The sequence below is a fragment of the Coenobita brevimanus genome, chromosome 43 (assembly GCF_032717465.1).
Source record: "Coenobita brevimanus isolate Jiangsu-jjx chromosome 43, ASM3271746v2, whole genome shotgun sequence".
Classification (NCBI taxonomy): domain Eukaryota; kingdom Metazoa; phylum Arthropoda; class Malacostraca; order Decapoda; family Coenobitidae; genus Coenobita; species Coenobita brevimanus.
In genome coordinates, this window is record NC_136996.1 from 30960061 (window position 1) to 30980114 (window position 20054).

Here is a 20054-nt window from a genome sequence, read left to right on the forward strand (position 1 = left end):
GAGAGTGCCTCATTTATATTGAATCATGCCAAGTACGCGCCTTAAAACGAACTTCCGTATGCATAAAATTTGCATCTCAAAGAAGCCAAGACCCCAGTACTAAGCAGTTGTTTATAGGATGCCAATGATTAATTATTAATTTGATTAACCTGAGTCTCACATCACAAAGTACAGTCACATACAGTACAGTAGACACAAGACACTTTCTGCTTTCATGTGATTCAGGTACTGTCATGGAAAACTGGGTGTCTTCTTTCCCCGTCGCGATTTCAGTTTTAAGAATACGACCGTGGAGTCAGTCAAGTTACTCAGCAGGTAGGTTTGCAATCCGGGTGCTATTGTTTGTTTTCGTCTGAGGGAACTATCACTCCCACTGCTAAAATACCAGGTGGCAGTTGCATGGAATTTGATAAGCCTAAGTTATGAAGTAAGACTGAGCCCTTTAGTGCTACTTGAGTTAACCCTCTGATCTGACTACCCTTGGCCATCAATTAAGCTGAAAAGGTTGAGGGATCTGCTAGATGAGAAGAAACGTGCTATAGCTACTTCTGCTAACCCTCATATAATTTTTTCCTCCACTTTTGTGTTAAATCTTTCCCTGGTGATGACAAAACAAGACCCTTTCAACCCCTCTCAAAATCACAATCACATATAATCATCCATACATCATTCGAGAACCATACATTAACTCTTTCATTCCAGCACCATATTATCATTTAACTCTTGCTATGACCACACGAATCGACTTCTCACAAGAAAAAAAAAAAATCACACTGAAGAGAAATGTGAAGGCTGTATACAGGGCCGCAGCCAGGGTTATTTTGATATGGGGGGGGGGACTGAATTTTGGTTGTCTTTATTTCTGAGGTACAGATGCTTGGAAAATATTACAGCAGTATGTAGCTTCATAAAAAACTACGTTGCGTTTTAAAGAGTAAAATAAACAACCAAGGGATCAATGATTACTCGCCAAATGAGGATATACAAATATAATTCAATAAATAAATGTCTACATTTTGGCATTTTGGCACTTCAGTGACTGTACATGATGAAAGGGGGAAAGACCAGGAACTCCAAGCTCCACCTCCACAGTGGCTGTACCCATGTCTATCAAATCTGTTCTTTTAAAGAACAAATTGCGTAAACTGAATGATATCGACTGAAAGCATCTGTCTGTCTCTCTGTCAGTCGGTCTGTCCGTATTTCGTCAGTAATGGAGTGGCCACAAACGATTTACCTCCACGTCACCGTGTCCTCTGCTATCTGGCTATCTTTTTCTCCAACTCACACCCCCTCTTTCATATAGCCTACCTTCACTCCATTCCTCTTTCTTATCCTCGGTCTCCCCCGTCCATTCCCACTCTACCCTCACTTACATACACTTTCCTGTAAATTAGTCGGTCTCTCATTCTCCATCCTCTCCACATTACCATGCCAACACAATGTACTTCTCCTACTGCTTCCTAGCTTTAATGATAATGACAACAGTTTATAAAGAGATATTTGGTAATTAACTCAAATAGTTACTAAAACATTAGGAAGCAGATAATTATAACTTCGCAAGAAAAAGAGGAAAAATACCCAGCTAAGTGTAATACTGTATTTTATTTTCATATGACCCACTTCCCGTTCTCTAAAATAATATACAGGGCTACCCTACATAAACAGACAAAGCACCTATAAAAATAAGGACTGCCTGTGTCGGAGGCAAGTTGGTACATGGCTCGTTGGGCTGAGTACTTTGAACAGCTGTATTTGACTGAACCTCCTAAGCAAGAGCTTCCATTGGCTGGTGTACAACCAGTGACTGCTCTCCCACCAACTGATGATACCTGGCCTGCTTTAGAGGAAATCAGGAAGGTAGTGAAGAGGTTGAAAAGTGGTAGCGAAGCTGGTGTTTGTGGTATCTCAGCCAAAGTGATCAAAGCTGGGGGTGAAGCCATGATCATGGCATAATATGCAGTCATAGAAGCCATCTGGCAGACTAAGAAGTCATCTGGTGGACTGGTATCATTCCACCTGACTGGGCAAGGGGCTGGTCACCCCTGTCTGGAAAGGGATGGAGACCAACGTGACTGAAATAGGTACAGTGGTACTACAGGGCTCAGTGTGCCAGGCAATGTTCTTGCCTTCACTCTCCTGGTGCGAATCCGGGAATACTTGCTTAGTTTTAGTGACCTGAGCACTCCGGATTCACATCCAAGAAGTCTACAGTTGACCGCATCCTAGCACTTTGGGTTCTCGTGGAACGCCGCCTTGAGCCTTGGCCTTGAGCATCGACAAGGTCTGTTCACAACGTATGTCAGTGGTTTCCAACCCGTGGGGCGCGCCCCGCTAGGGAGGCACAAAGGGCTGCTTGAGGGGGGGGGGGGGGAAGCTTGATAAAGAGGGCAATTATATATGAAAACTATGATTTATGATGGAATTCAGTAATTTCTAAATATGGAGAAAATATTTCAGATATGAATAAGAAATCTAGTTATCTGAATATATAAACAATTTCAAAGATTAAGAATCTATGATATTTATTGACATGTGCCAACTATGCCAGTAAAATACAGTATTTGAGGAAGGGGGGCGCAGGGAACGTCATCCAGTGAGGAGGGGCGAGAATTAGAAAAGGTTGGAAACCACTAGCGTATGTGGATCTCAAGAAGGCGTTTAACTAAGTAAATTGGGAGGTATTATATGGTAACTCCAGCGACTCCGTGGGATCCCCTCAGGGATAATCGGACTGGTTGCTGGCCTATATTTAAACACTGAGAGTGCTGTCAAAAGGGGAAAGGGAAATGTTCCTCCGAGCTAGACCTTATTAGATCATATAGCTCTGCTAGGTGACTGGAGGGCGCTACCGCACCGGGCATGGCAGCTACCGAGCGTGGCTCGAACTCGCGAGCCCCCGATCCCGAGTCCGACGCTCTACCACTGAGCCACCCTGCCCCCAGAGTGTTGTCAAAACTGGAGGGGGAACATCTGACTTCTTCCCAGTAGATACTGGACGAAGACAGGGATGCGAACTTGCTCCCGGCCGGGCAGTGAGTCGAAGTCCCTGAGGAATATCAGTTAGCAATTTCAGAGTTACTGACCTTGATTTTGCTGGTGATTCAGTTATCCTAGCGGAGACGCTGGATATACTACTAAGTGTCCACAAGGAATTTCACGAGAATGCGAAGTCACTGGTATTAAAGATCTCTTGGGCCAAGACCAAGGTCCAGGCATCTGGTGGCTTGTTGAATGAAGCAGTTCAGTCTGTCCAAACATGTAGTGAGAATGTGGAGATCTTGGAAAGATTCACCTATTTTGGTTGTGTGTATTATGACAACAGTAGGTCAGATTATGAGATTTCTTGTCGCATCAGTCTGGCCTACAGGGATATGGATTTACTCAACTCTGGTACTTGACGTTGCCGTTATTTGTGTAGAAGGACGGAAATTCGCATCTTCCAGGCACTGGTGCTCTCTCTTACTCTACGGCCGTGAGACATGGACATCAAACAGTAACTTGAAGCGGCGAATTGACTCCTTTGGTATTAAATGCCTCCGCAGGGTCATGGTATATCGCTGGTATGACCGGGTACATAACAAGCGACTGCTGACTGAGTCAATTCGTTCAGTTGTGTGGGTACGTACCCGTTTTCCTGAGTCTGACCTTGCCGACTTGGTGACCTCTGAGCTAACCCGGGGAGGAGACCAAGGGTAAGACAATGAAACTCATGGCTGGAGCAGATTGATGATTCATGTCCAGAGATGCTTAGAGTGGGAAAAGTCGCTGCTTGCGAGGTTGCACGAAGGGCGCTTTGAGGGTGGAGTCGGAGGGTGAGTGAAGCTATGCTCCCCACGGCGTTTGCCCCTCACATGATGATGATGATGATGATGATGATAATTTTAGTGATTAGTCGGTTCCCTTCGACGGGAGTTATCCACGCTGCGGCTTTAGCATGATTTAAAATGTACTGTTTGATAGCCTTAGTCGTTTCCTGTCGACTGGTGTTATCTACGCTTCGGCCCTAGCTGGATTTAAAATGTACTTTTTGATAGCCTAATGATAGCTGCAACTAGAGCTTATTATGTTTTAAATATTCTGAATTACATAAAAATTCCATGAATGACAATGATTATATGGCGAACCGTATCATCCAAGTTCTGGTATACCAAAGAAACCCAAACAAAGATGGCGGACACTGAGAGTACCTGTACGTCTGTGGACGACCGCACTGAGGACTTGGTGTCACCTACTAGAGATGCCTTAGTGGATGGCATTGTAGGACTGTTGAAACCGTGTTTAGATCAACTGGATGACCGGGTTCGTGCCACTAGGTGAGGCATTGATTGCAAAGCTAAACAGCAAAGACACGATTATCGTCGTGGTAGACGATTGCCCCAGATAGTTTTTCGATTTTTTTTTTTTTCTGTGCTGATCAAAATCATCCTGTGACGGCAGTACAGATGTGAAAACCCTGAGTGTGACGCAGATTTTAAGCTTGAACTTAAGTTGCGGTAGAGAGATGAATGTCAAGTTTTAGCGGTAAAAATAGTTTTAACATCCCATATAATTGGACACGATTTTAAAAACGCATTTTTAACATTGAACTGGGGGCCTTTATGGCTTTTGTTGCATATGCTTCATTTAATAGTAAATAAATAAGGAGGGGGGGGGATTCTTGTTAAACCTGCAGGACCATACATTCATGGATTTCACCATTTTTTTACAAGATACATGAATAACTTGCCAGAAGACATAACATTTTATATATTTCTTTCACAAGTCAATAATAACCATACCAAACCAAACTTATCTTGATCATAACCTAGCATCTGTATGGTATTTGCTATGATATTTTTACTACTACCAGATAATTTGGCCACCCCAAACGGGATTGATGCGTCTGGCAATAGGTAGATAGATAGATCCAGCCTAACCAGTGTGAAATCAATCTTAAAGCTAAGTAGAATCATTTTACAGGTTGCAAGATTAAACCAACTAATACAAGGCATCACCAGATTGAAGAATAGGAAAAATGACGACATAACAAGACTTATTATTGTTGATCAGCCCCAGTCTGTCATGCCAAGCAGACCCATCACTCGCAGGCAAGGATCAGCCCTTGCAGGACTGTCCCATGCAGCGATCTGGTGTTCCCTTGTGGCTGACAGCACTTCGTCACATCATTGAGGCTTGGGAAATAATGTAGATGTTTGGTTCCTGGGTGGAAACTGCATTTGTATCTTTCAATCCAGTTAATAGGGGCACCATAGTAGGCTCCACCTCACTCAGTAATTTGGTTATATGGGTACCACCCAGCATTGTAAATGGTTTCCTGAGGTACAGGAAACTACCGTATTATGCTTGTTACCCAGTGTAGGACCTTCTGAAGTGGAAAGAGGAGTAATAAAGAGTGACCAGGAGAGGGAGAAGTAGGAAGAGTAAAAGAAAAGGATTATGTATGTTCACTGTCATTGTGAATGGGGAAAAAAAAAAAAAAACAAGGACTAGCTCAATGAGGGTAGCTATCAGAATGGTGAATGTGGAATGGATATAAGGACTTACCAGTACTATACAGTGTTTTCAGAGTGATTACAAAATTAATAATACCAAAATAAAAATAATAGCTAATATAAATACTAAAAGTAATAATAATAAAAATAAAGTGTATACTTTATTTTCAGAGTGAGTCAGAGTGAACTCCATCAGCAGCTGGAAGGACTTGCAGCAGAGTTGTCCCGCATACACGACCAGACCAAATGCCCACTTGACCTGGACTCGTACATTAAGAAGCTGCAGAATGCCAAGAGGAGAGTTGTTGTCGTAAATAACGTTCTTCAAAACATTCAGGTGTGTAGGGAGAGTTCATCAACAAGGCAGAGTCATCCATAAGTTACATTCTGCATACTTCATCCAAACTTTACTTAAATACAGTACAAGGTAATTAATTGGTAATATATTGTTCATCCTAACCCACCTGCCCAAAGTCTATCTTGAACCGAGTGAAATATATATGGCTTTAAAAACAGTAGTGCACATAATTTGTCTGGATGATGATGATATGTAGGTAAAGGAGTGTACTCCATCAGTCTGATGGAGTACATTATATTTTTATTCTTTCTGGTTGCTTGAGAGGAACCTTTTCCATGGTGGCACTGATAGAACTGGGTAACTTTACTGCCTGATTATGCAAACATCCCTCAGCTCCCTCCCAGTCCCCCGAGTGGAGGATGGTGGGCTGGGGGGAGAAGGACAACTTCAGCATGCAGTCAACTGGGTTCTCATTCAGAGGAACCTGAAGCTGCACCTACTGCTGCTATTCATGTTCTACATAGTTTCATTCACTGTAGGTTAAACTTTCTGAAATCTATCTATCCATCCATTGCCTGACGCCTCAATCCCGTTCGGGGTGGCCACAAACAAATCGCCTCCACGTCGCCCTGTCCCCCGCCATTTCACTGCCCTGCTCCCAACTCACACCCCCTCTCTCTCATATACCTCTCCACCCCATCCCTGCATCTCATCCTCGGCCTCCCCCTCCACCTCACTCGCATACACTCTCTTCGTCAGTCTTTCACCCTCCATCCTCTCCCCATGGCCAGACCACCTCAGTGTATTCCTTTCTGAAATGAAGGGATCAAATATAGCTAACTTTTCTGCTAGAATATCTCTTAAACTTAATAAGGGATTTAATCCCCGAGCTAGGCAACTAAGGCCATATAGTCCCGCTAGGTTACAGGAGCACGCTACCACTCCCGACACGGCAGTCCCGGGCAAGGCTCAAACTCACGATCCCCCGCCCACGAGCTCAATGCTCTACCTCTGAGCCACTGTGCCCCCTTTAAACTTAATAAAATTGCTTGGTAACAGCAGAATAAACCACAAAAATAATGGAGATTGTTTCTGACTTTTTGGCCTGAAGGGTTATTTAGCCTTAGTTGGATAAAGTTGTTTGCCACTAATAAGAGTAAAATACACAGTAGTATGGTACGGTATATAAGGTACCCAAATATGTCATCAGGCTGAGAGATTTGTAGTAGCTAATTTCTGAGCTATTTTTTAACTTTATAGGTGGGGGCACTCACCATCCACTCACTTGATGTAGTGCTGCTCTCGGGTGTCTGCCCCATCCTCTCCTCCATCCTTCTTTCCATCCGTCCTCTTCTGTCTTTCTTTCCTTCATTCTTTCTTTCTTCTTCTGCCTGCAGGTGACTTTACACTCCCTCTTGTGTCTTTCTTTCCTTCATTCTTTCCTCTTCCTTCTGCCTGTGGGTGACTCTACACTGAGTGACAAGCCAAATGGTTTCCCGTACACCAGGAAACCATTTACTGTGCTGGGTGGTAACCATATAACCAAATTTTGGCTCCTGGTGGTTCAGTGGGTAATAAAGGTGCTCCAATCAGATTGAGCCAGTGAAGGTTTATATCCAAGGAGTGGTTGGGGTTTATTGCTCATGTAATGCCACTCAGGGATGAGTGAGGCTGGTCACTCTCATCTTAAATGCCAGGACCAACTTTCCTAGCCCCGGGCTCCTACGCTCCTCATGGGGCAATGTAGGATTAGATGATGGATGGATGGATAAACACATAACCAAACTTAACTTTGAGAATGTAATTAGCTCCTCTTTTTTTACAGGAACGTTTAAATAAGCTGCATAATCAAGTTAACAAAGAAAATGCACGCCGTAGATCATTACTAGAGACCACCTCCCCTTCATCAACACCTTCTACCTCACTTCATGCACCTTGAAAACTTTGCTGCAGCTAAGGACTAAGGAATCATGTAATGGAAGCTGTTTAATATAATTTGCTAGAAAAATATTAATATTTTCTCTGAATAATGTTTAGTTTTACCTCATTTCAGTTCAGTGACAGTTAGGTATGAAACTTGGTTAGGCTCACTATCCCGTGATATAAATGTTCACAGATAATAAGTTTAAGTAATTCTGTCTTCTGTTAATTAGAACATTCAGGATTGTGTGGTGCATTTATTTTCCATCTAGTCATTTGTTTTTAAGTCTACCTGTCTTCCTTTTTGCATTAAGCAGTTTACATAAATCATTTATTCTAATGTAATGTCAGATACATGACTAACCTATTTCTCTTTGCATTACTGTACTGAAAACAATAGATTTGCAATATGAATGATGATGATAAAATAAAGACTCCTTTATTCTCACACATCACCTGTGAAGATTTAGATCATATATACGAGCCATCGGAAGACAGTTTTTTGCTCATCGATGCCCTGGAAAAAGATCTACAAGTGATCCGCACAAATCAACCATCAGTGTGTCTGGAAGTTGGCTCAGGTTCTGGGGTGGTTATTACAGCCATTGCCTCTGCTTTGGGACCACAGTGTCACTATGAGGCCACAGACATCAACCCCAGAGCTTGTCGAATCACCAGGGACACTGGAAAACTAAATGGTGTGGAGATCCACACCACTTGTACGGATTTGGTGTCTGGAGTCTTGGATCGCTTGAAGGGGACTGTAGATATTCTGCTTTGTAATCCTCCATATGTGGTGACTCCATCCGAAGAAGTGGGAAAGGGAGATCTGGAGTACACTTGGGCAGGAGGGGAGAGGGGACGGGAAGTGATGGATCGACTGTTTCCTGATGTTGACTACTTATTATCACCAAAAGGTTTATTTTACCTGCTTGTCTTGAAGGAGAATGACCCTGATGACATTTGTGATGTTATGAAGAAGCTTGGATTTTCCTCTACTACTGTATTAGCTCGACAGACTGGACCAGAAAAGCTGACTGTGTTAAGATTCTGTCGCCAAAGATAGTAGGTATCTTCTGACATGTTCCATGATATTAATGGCTTTAGAAAAAAACGTGTGTAGAATAGTTTTTATATTTTTACCCTTTAAAGTGTGCTGAAGATTATGAAAGTAAGTAATAGAGATGCAAACTGATCCAAATAGAAGTATCTGCACTATTATGTCTAATTGTTTATACAGGTGATAGTATGGATTCTAGAGATTTAATGGTAATTGAGAATGTCATGGCTCAAAACTAGAAGCTTAGAATTTACTGATACTCAGTGATTATGTACAGTCCCATGTCAGTGATTCTAGCCCCCCACTTCCACTGCTGAACACCTATCCCTCCTCATCCTCAGGCCCTTTCTAACATATCCACCTACTTACACTGTCACCAGCTAATGCTGCCTCTACTGCTTCAAATGAACTGTTGAACAATGACTGGGTTCATGATGGGCTGGGATCAACAACATTCTTTTCATGGATGACTGTACAAGTGAGCTACCGTATTGTGATAATATATTCCTTATTCTGAGTGTACTAAATATGTTGCTAAGAACATTCCTACTTCATCGGCATTAATTGTTAGCTACTACAGTATTATTATATACATAATACCTATATTGTACATCATATAATATGATTATACTTCTTCAATATGATTATACTTCTTCAGATTTTAACCTCATGATCTTGACTGAAAATGTCAAAATATAATACACCTTTAAAATCTGTAAATGTGTTTCATTCAAATAACAGTATGGATTGGTTCAGGGTGATTGTATATTGTAAGTTGCCATAGCCCATCACTGACAGTGCGGTATATAGCATGGATTTACGATACTAAACATGTTAGTTTAAGGACAAAGGAAAGGAGGCAGAACTGTAGAATTGTCTTTTCAGCTGCTAAGCTGTGGAAAATAAGCTGCAAAAGGACAAATATTTCTGCCATGTTAAAATGGATTAACTGTGTGCTGCCTTCAGTATAATTATGGGATGCATTCAGAAATATCACAATTTCTTCTCTTAAACCTGTTGTAAAGGGAACTGGCATATTACTTATAGCTATTTTAACCAGTAAAACGCCTTTGTCGGCGAGGTACGAGTGAGGCCTTTTAAATCTGAAAGCATTGATAAGTCGCCTTAAACCCCGAGGATGCCTAGAGTATATTGATGGCTATCTACCTACCAAGTTTCATGCTTTTATGAAACTGTATGGCCTGTGGCCCTCTTCTGAAGATTTTCGACATGCACTTGGTGCCTGTCACGTGCCACGTGCACCGCCTAGGTGTAATGAAACCTGTCAAAAACGAATCTTAAAGAATTGGGCTTTCATATGGTGCAAACCACGCAGTGATCGGCCCTGTCACTGCTGTGGTATAAGCTTCTCAAATGCGGTACGGTCAGGCTGAATCAGGCTGGGCCAGGTCAAGCTGCTCACGTGAGGAAATGCCACTACAGTACTTGACGAGAGACTCGTGAGGGCTTTGCCCTCCCTCATAGTAAAGTAGGTAATTTTTTTTTTTTTTTTTTTAACTGAGTATTTCAGAGTAAAAATGAAATAAAGATGTAAGGAGGATTTACTTTATAGCCATTTTGATCCACGAGTCAGATTCTCCACCGGGAAAGTTTGAAACGCCTCACAACAAAGGCTCGTTAACATCCTGCATCTAATGAGTTATGTTAAAGTTTATTCTTGCTACTTCCAGATGATTTTATTCTGCTTAGTATAGACTTTTCCAACTGGTGTAGTTAAAATATTGCCTTCATTAATCCCTCCACTACTAGGTTGTTCATCATCATCCGGACCTCCTTTCCCACCCTAGGGGAGGGTGAGGAGTAGCAATGTCCAGACAGCCCATATCTGCCCAGTCCAATGGGCCATGGTTCCATTCACTCATCATTCAAGCCCCCGGAATCCTGGCCATATCGGATACGCCAAAAACATTCACCACATTCCGTAGCTTCACATAACGTATCCGATAGAGTCAATCCGGATGCTGTCACATTAAAAAGGTGTGCCAAATCCCCGTTCATGCACTTCTCACAATATTCATCCAGCTAGCTCGATCTCGTCAGTTCTCTAGCCTCACCATCTTCCAAACCAATCTTCCCCACACATCCACCATATCTCTCCACCTTCTTGGCCTACCTCGCCTCCTCCCTCCTTCAAATTCTCTCAGATATACTTTTTTCACCACTCTATTGTTATCCATTATCTCCTCATGACCATACCATCTCAGTACACTCTCTTTGATTCTGGTGTCCATAGACTTCCTCATTCCACATCTTTCACGAATCACATTACTGTATTTCGTGTCCTATCCACTCTCTGCATTACACATACATTCCTCGGCAGTCCCATCTCCATTGCTCTCACTCGACTTTTCATTTTCATGTCACACCATAGTCTCACATCCATATATTAAAGCTGGCACTAACACTCCTTCATGTAAGCCTCGTGCAGCTGCAACACTTGAGCCTCTGTTTCTTATCAAGGCCTTCATTGCACCAGCTACTTTCCTTCCATGAGTCACTCTACTTTCCACTTCTTTAGCACATTTTCCTCTCTGTTCCATCACTGTACCCTTGTATTTGAACTCTCTCACCAACTCCAGTCTCTCTCCATTCACTGTAACAATGCACTGGGAGTCACCTTCACTCTCAATAACCATCACTTTACTCTTTTCTACATTTACTCTCAAGGCACAACGCTCACAGACATCAACAAAACTCTGCGCTTGCCTACCAAGTTCTTGTCCGGTATTTGCAAGCAGTACTGCATCATCAGCATACAACAAATTTGAGATATTCCATCCATCACCATTCATTACCAACGCCATCCCCCTCTCCATTACTCGTGTTTTTACTTCTCTCATCACCCCATCCATATATATAAACTGAACAACCATGGGGACATCACACAACCTTGTCACAGGCCCACACCGATCGTGAACCATTCACTTAGTTGCCCAATAACCCTTACACATGCTTCATTACCATCATAAAAACTCTTGACGGCACCTAGCAGCTTACCATATACATCATACATGCACAAAACTTTCCACAATCCTTCTCTGTCCACTTTGTTGTATGCTTTTTCCAGATCCAAGAATGCCATAAACATCTTATGGTCCTTCTCACAAGCCTTCTCCGCTATGTCTCATTGCAAATATTTGATCCACACATCCTCTGCCACTCCTAAAGCCACCCTGTTCATCACTCACTAGGACTTCTGATATCTCTCTTATTTCCATCCATTCATCCACTCCTACGTTGCCCCATGAGGAGCGTAGAAGCCCGGGGCTAGGCAAGTTGGTCCTAATATTTAAGAAGAGAGTGACCAGCCTCATTCATCCCTGAGTGCCATCACGTGAGCAAAAAACCCCAACCATACCTTGGATATAAACCTGCACCGGCTCAATCCAATTGGAGCACCTTAATTAATTACCTACTAAACCACCAGGTGCCATAATTTGGTTATATTGTTACCACCCAGCATAGCATATGGTTTCCTGGTTTACAGGAAACCATTTGGCTTATCACTCAGTGTAGTCACCTGTAGACAGAAAGAAGAGTAAAGAATGAAGGAAAGAAAGACAGAAGGAGTGTAAAGTCACCCATAGGCAGAAGGACGAGGAAAGAAAGACAGACGAGGATAGATGGAAAGAAGGATGGAGGAGAGGAAACAAAGACAAAACTGCAGAGATCGTCGTCGTACTGAAGGGATTAATTTCACCTCATTTAGCCTCTCCCTTTGCTCTTGACCGCACCTAGCAGCTTACCATCTACACCGTACAAGTGCAAAACTTTCCACAATTCTTTTCTGTCCACTTTGTCATATGCTTTTTCCAGATCCATGAATGCCATAAACACCTTACGGTCCTTCTCACAAGCCTTCTCTGCTATCTGTCTCACTGCAAATATTTGCTCCACACATCCTCTGCCACTCCTAAAGTCACCCTGTTCATCACACACTAGGACTTCTGACATCTCTCTTACTTTATAATAATTCTTCCATATACCTTCCCAACCATACTCAATAAACTTATGCCACGATACTCCTTGCACTAGGTTGTTCTCTCAAGCTACATAAATTTGTCTAGTGACAGCAAGAATAAAACAGATGTCCTGAGACTGATGAAAATAGCCTCTTCAGTCCTACAGCAATGTTTTTATATCATTTATTCTTACTACCTCCACATCATGTTACTCAGCTTAAGCATAAACTCTAGTAATGCAGGGGGGTAATGAAGGCTATACTGTATCTACCCCCTTCAATCTGAAAAAATTATTGTAATGTGAACAATATACTGTGGGTAATTATGAGGTGATTTGTGGAAAGGTGTAAGTAAGAGATGGATCTATGGTTCCCAGGCTTGAATGGTGAATGAGTGGGTGTGTGGCGCATTTCATCATGTATGCTGCTGATTATTTCTTCTGCTATTATACCCTTTTCTTTTCCTTGCTCTGGGACCTACATCACCTCTTACGTAATCTTTCATCTTTAATCAGGTGTACCTAAGACATTGGTAATAAATCAACAGTTATCATTGCACAATACACTGATCTGATGTAGGAAAAAAAAAAAAAAAAAATGTATGTGGTGTTATATCCACTATCAGCAATAAATCATACATTTAATACTGCAGACACAACATTCTAACAGCTTAAGTCACCATCATAAATAGTCACAGGGGAAAAAACAGGAACATACACACACAATGATAAACAGGCACATACCGGTACATTAAAAACTGTTTTAAAATATTACACAGACCCTTGCTAAGATATTTTTCTTCCTGTCCTGACACTTGTGAAGTGGTAGCAACACAAACTTTGAACTTGTTGATTTGATGCAGGCTGGAACACAGGTAACAGCCATTCCCACGAGTTCTCCAGGACAACGGGCCTAAGGTTAGTTCAGAATATGAAGGCAGACTGACTTGCACTCCTGATAGCATTTTGTGTGATTTGACAGGAAAAAAAAAAGAAAATCAGTACACTCTGGAGGATGTAAACCACTAAACAAAGACAGGACCATCACCCTGACACAAGTATTTTAAAAACCAATAAATCACAACACAAACTTTAAAATACTGTAGTTTGTTAAGTACAACAGGTCAAGATGATGAATACAGGTACATAAAAACAATACTGATATCATTCTTGCAAAATAAGCAATGCTTGAAAAGCTTCACAAATGATTCATACTTGCTAATCAACATTAAATATACGGAACAGTGACATCACTCCACTTTAAATTGGTGTCTACTTTACCTGTAGTTAATGAAACACTTGGGTTTCCAAGCCTCTAACATGGATAACATACAAACCTACCTGGACATAACAAAAATTTTGTACAGCATTCCCCCCCCCTTCGACTCTGGCCTTAGACTAGGCAGCTTGTCCCCTAGAAATGAGCAGTCCTCCTAGGGATCACACTTGCACTGACTGACTTCTTTTTCCTCTCTCTCACTTAATGGCTGCCCTCCCAGCTGCATGGTCTCCCAAACCATCCCAGGCAGGCCCCCTAACCCTAAGGTTCTCCCATACCAGGTCATGCTGGTCCATCTGCACACTCTTTCCACATTTTGGTCTGCAGACCTGCAATGTTTCAACTAACTGTGATCATCATCACCACCACCACCATCCTAACCTTCTTCTCCAACTATGAAAAAAAAAACAGCAAAAAATATGAAAGCAGGAGAACCATCAACAGCATGCCCAGTGAAATGGTCCAGACACTCATTCACACCTGGAAACCTGGCTCCACCTCAAAGGTCTAATTGTTTATGCTTTATTTACTTCTGGTGATTTTCTTTACAAATGCACTTCAACTACCATGGCAGACAATCTAAAGACTCATGAAGTTAAACAGGGGGTGCCAAATCCTTGTCATGTGTTCTTCCATATATCATTCTATCTATCCATTGCCAGATGCCTCAATCCTGTACGGGGTGGCCACAAACAAATTGCCTCCACGTCGCCCTGTTCCCCGCCATTTCACTGCCCTGCACCCAACTCACACCCCCCTCTCTCATATACCTCTCCACTCCATCCCTCCATCTCATCCTCGGCTTCCCCCTCCCTCTCCCCCCCTCCACCTCACTCACACTCTCCTTGTCAGTCTCTCACCCTCCATCCTCTCCACATGGCCAAACTACCTCAGTATGTTCCTCCTAACGCTTCCTATCACATCCACATCCACACCACAACGCTCCTTTATATCCTCATTTGTCAGTCAGTCTATCCATATGACTCCACAGGCTCCTCTTAAAAAACTCATTTCCACTGCTCTCACTCCTGACTTGTGTCCTTCCAACAACGCCCAAGCTTCACTTCCATACGTTAAAGTTGGTATCACAATACTCTCATGTAGTAACTTTATCACTTCCATGCACACTTCCCTATTTCTTATCAATGCTTTCAAGGAACCAGCAACCTCTCTTCCTTGTTGTACCCTTTCAAGCACTTCACCATCCAAACTTCCATCCTTACTCATCACATTACCCAAGTACTTAAAAGTAGAACCTCTCTAGTTCGGACTATACGGGGGGAAGGGTTGTCCGAATTAGCAGATTGTCCGGACCATCAGGGTAATCTCATTCATGAGTTTTCCTGCAGGAACACCAGCCTCTAGTTTATCCAGTATTTTCACTTTACCTGCAATACTTAGTGTTACATGCTTCCTTTTAACACCTTTATTCATTGCAGAAGCTACACTTGCATTAGGGGGCATGGTAAGGAGGATTAACTTTTGAAATACGGCATAAAAATATAAATGGTCGGTGAACTAGATGATGGAATGAATGCTAGCGTGTGTTTAAACAGGCGCCCATGTTACGACCTAGCATGATCTGAGACTAAACAAGTGACGATCGCTTTCTGCACCGATACTGAGAATGACTTTAGAATTATTTTCAACATATTTTTTGGAGTTTATTATTTTTAAATTTTGTCCAGATTAACAGAAATCCGGATTAACGGGGTCCGGACCAAAGAGGTTCTACTGTACTCACATTTTCCATTTCCTCACCATCCAGCCTCACTGTACAGTCACTGACTTCACCTCTCTCAAAGACCATCACTTTACTCTTCCCTACATTCACCTTTAGGTTCCGTTTCTTACACACTCTCCCAAACTCATCCACCAAGCCTTGCAGCTCCCCTTCATCTTCATTCAACAACACAGTATCATCTGCAAACAACAGTACAGGGAGTTTCCAAACACTACCCTCTCTCACCAGGGCCACTCCAACATCCACTACCCTACCTTGTACCTCTTTTATTACCCCATCCATGTACAGACTGAACAACCATGGAGACATGACACATCCCTGTTTCAACCCAACCTTCAAAGAGAAAAATTCACTCAGTTCACCATCCACACACACTGCAGCCTTAGCACCATCATACATACTCTTCACAGCATTCAACAACTTCCCATCTACTCCATATATTCTTAATACTTTCCACAATCCTTGTCTATCCACCCTGTCATATGCTGTCTCCAAATCCATGAAAGCCGCATACAACATCTTTCCCTTCTCTAGAAACTTTTCCACTAAAGATCTAAGAATGAATATCTGATCTACACAACCTCTTCCTTTCCTAAAGCCTCCCTGTTCTTCTCCAACTAATTCCTGTTCTTTCCCTAACTCTGTCAATAAGTATCCTACCATACACTTTTCCTAGTACACTAAGAAGACAAATGCCCCTATGACTAACACACACTTCTTTTTCCCCTTTTCCTTTGTACAGGAGCATAATTATACCTGACTTCCAATCCTCCGGGACTCTACCTTCCTCCCAGGCCAATCTGCACATCTTCCACATCCATTCTACTACTATCTCTCCCCCATGCTTCAGCATTTCACCACACACTCCATCAATTCCTGGGGCTTTCCCTAATTTGACTTTCTTCATTGCTTCCACAACTTCTAACCAACCAAATTTAATCTATCAACTGATACTTCATGACCAGCAGTCTCATATCCAATCTCTCCTCACCTCCAACACCCTATTTAACCCCTTAACCGCGGGGCGTCACTTTTGTGACGCTTGGGAGCAAGGGATCATACCGTGGGGCGTCGCTTTTGTGATTCTGTGTTATTTTGAATTCACCCGGGCTTCCAAGTGGGGGTTTGTATCATCTATCAGCACTGCCAATGTCCAACACTAGTCAGCACTCCTAATCTCATCTGTACTCCCATCCATTGTTGACAATTTAGCCATTTCCCCCCATTCTTGACTCCCCTCCCTACCCCCCCTCCATTACCCTATCCTCTTGCCTGCCCGGCCGTGCTACGCTAAGTAAATCTTCCCTGGAATTTTTCACTGATTTCATCCATTGAAATAAGCCCTATGCCCTATCCTTATACCAAATAATATATACAAGAAAGAAATAAGGTAAATGAGAGTGCCATACACCTGGAATTGGCTAATTATCACCTGACAACACCTCACGTGCACTCGTTCGCTAATTTTCGCTGTTTATTTCCCCTTGAAATATGCAGTATAATCTATTTTCGTAATAAATATACATATAAGGAGGGAAGGGAGAAGCCTAAGTGATATTTACATTCACCTGGAACTACCTAATTTATAATGTATTGTCTACATTTCCTGCCAATCATTTCACTGCTATAAATTAGCTGTGTCAAGAGGCTAACGTTGGCAGTAATGAATTTCCCTAGGTAGGCCACCACCCCGGCCCACCCTTATCAGTTCACTCTCATCTTCCAACGTGGAGGTACGTCTGTTCGCTCTTGCTAGCTTCAGGGACTTTTCACCCCCATGCAAAGGGCCCTGTGACCTTTACCCCCTACTAAACCTAGTGTGGAAAGATGTAAAGGGCTGACAATTGATAAAAGAGTGACTACGATCTTTCTATTGAGTAAAACAGTGCAAGTGGAATTGTAAATAATGTGTAATTAATGTGTAAACAGCAAGTGAAAGTAATGAATGTAAATATACGTGAACAGTGGAAAATAGTTTTATAAGTTACTTCAAGTAACAGTGCATAACACAGTGTAAATAAAATAGAAATGTAAATAACGTAAATAAAATAGAGAACATAAATAGAAATGTAAATGAGTAGTATTATAAGAATACAAGTATATACCCTAGGAGTAATGAAAGTGAAAGTTTCACTCTAGCATGTCTGAATACTATGAGTTATGAGAGTGAAGGTGAAAGTGACATTCAGTCTCAATGCTCTTAATTTTCACTGCTTTCACAGTGTTTGTTTTTTGGGTGTATGGATCTCAAACTACTTGAAAATCATAGAGTAGTGTTTATAGTGTTAATATCTGGCTGTGGTAATCATATTATGGGTTGTCGGGAAGTGTAAAGTGGAGACTTCGTTACCCAACTTCAGAGGTCTCCACAAGTCCTACGGTAACTGACGAAGGCTCAACAAACATTCCAGGAGAAAGCTGAAGGTATGTGCCATAAGCATATATAATTTTAATATTCTAGGACTAATAACTGATTTTTGACAAATATTTTTTGAGAGTCTGTCGGAGCCCGAATAACCCCGCGGCACACGCAAAACATTGGTAAACATGCCCGCGGTGTAGGGGTTAAACCAATGTTCAATAACCATAACTCCCATTCCACCCATCTGTGAATCTTCATTTCTCCAGAAAAAAAAAAAAAAAAAAAAAAAATGTTTGTCATTCTTGTTTATGGTCCCTGACTGAGACCTCCCTCCAGTATTTCTTGCCCACACTATAAGGTCCCCTGTTGTTTTGAGACTTTTCATTTACCCTCTGCGTCATGCTGTGGAAACACTAAGGCTAGCCAAACTAAATTATATAAAGTGTTAAGTACAGAAAAATATGTTCACTGAAAGGTCCAAGCATGCATTCAGTTATTAGACTGTGGGATAAAAGCTATTTCACTAATTGCCATGTTTAACAAAGAAAGCATCCCATGTTATAGGCATCTGCATACATTTAACCAAGTCTTTGCCAATTTGTCTGTTGCCTCAGTGTCATCCCTAACTTCCTCATAATTTCATTTATCAAGCTATCTTCTCTGTCATCCACACCTATCTTCAACCTTACTAGCTGCTCTCATATCCACTTTCACTGTGGACCACTTGCAAATTCATGAGCATTAAAAAACTACCTAAACTGTAGTTAAACTGTAGTTTACCATTAGCTATTATGCATCCATCCAGTACAACTACCCATGAGTAAGCATTTCCTAGCTGAGTTCAACAGCCAGTACACTGAGTAATGCAAAGAAAGAACACCAAAATACAGAAGTAAATCTAAACATTACAACTTAAATCGCTGCTTCTTTATCATCATCATCATCCAATCCAGTGTTGCCCCATGAAGAACGTAGGAGTCCGGGTCTAGGCAAGTTGTTCCTGACATTATTGAGGCGCTGAATGGAAAAACCTCTTGTCCACCACAGCAGCTATTTTGGAGTTAAGTACACCATCATAATCCCCAAACCCTCTTCTACTTGTACAATAACGAATCATGTGAAAAAATGACCCCAACAAGGGCAAAAATCCCATTTTATAGAGGGTACTGACTGACCGTGCTGCACACGAAGGTGTTTATACTCTGCTAGGTGGACATTAGGTCCATTTTTGCCTAAATAATCCACTCAGAAAATTGTTGTGGCTTAGCATTGTCTTCCCCAGGTCCTGAACCTTGGAAACCAACATCAAGCTCAATTATTCCAATGGTGTTAAGGTCGATTTTTCTTATGTATTCATGTTCAGACACGCATCTGTTGTTACCTCCATGTGGGGGAAGTCCCAGAATGCTAGTAATAACCACTCAAGCACCACAGGCCACCACGGATAGATTTTCTTTGCTATATTTTATTTTTTTGTGCTGGTTTTGTGCTATATTAATGGATATTGTAAAAAGTACATGCATACATCGTAAGGTCAGCTTGCAATAACACATTTTTGGGAAAATGCAGTTCATTGTTGTCAGGAAAGAGGAGAAAGATGCTGTTAATATATTGTTCTTTCAAAATGCCAGTGATTTTCATACTCTAACATGCAAGCAGATGTTTTCAGCTACATTTGAAAAAAAAAATCACCAGAATATCTTTATCGGTTGAAAAGATATGGCATTTTGAAAGTAAACAAACTTTAACAGCGTTTTTCTCCATTTTCTATATTTGGCACACGAGAGGTTATTCCACTCAGCGCCCCATTTAAGATGAGAGTGACCAGCCTCGCTCATCCCGGAGTGGCATTACATGAGCAATAAACCCCAACCATCCCTTGGTTATAAACCTGCACAGATTCAATCTGGCTGGA

At 41.8% G+C, this 20054-nt stretch overlaps 2 protein-coding genes across 2 annotated transcripts; both read left to right on the plus strand.

Annotated features, from left to right (window-relative positions):
• The first annotated feature begins 4170 nt into the window (after positions 1–4170).
• On the plus strand, positions 4171–7732 carry Snapin (SNAP associated protein). The gene is made up of 3 exons (XM_080270781.1): positions 4171–4316; positions 5667–5832; positions 7619–7732. The coding sequence occupies exons 1-3, from the start codon at positions 4171–4173 to the stop codon at positions 7730–7732; spliced, it is 426 nt and encodes a 141-aa protein (XP_080126907.1).
• Positions 7733–8122: 390 nt separating this feature from the next.
• Positions 8123–9497, plus strand: HemK2 (HemK methyltransferase 2). Its single transcript, XM_080270780.1, has one exon. It carries the CDS (start codon positions 8123–8125, stop codon positions 8777–8779), a length of 657 nt encoding a protein of 218 aa, XP_080126906.1. The 3' UTR covers positions 8780–9497.
• The last annotated feature ends 10557 nt before the right edge of the window (positions 9498–20054 follow it).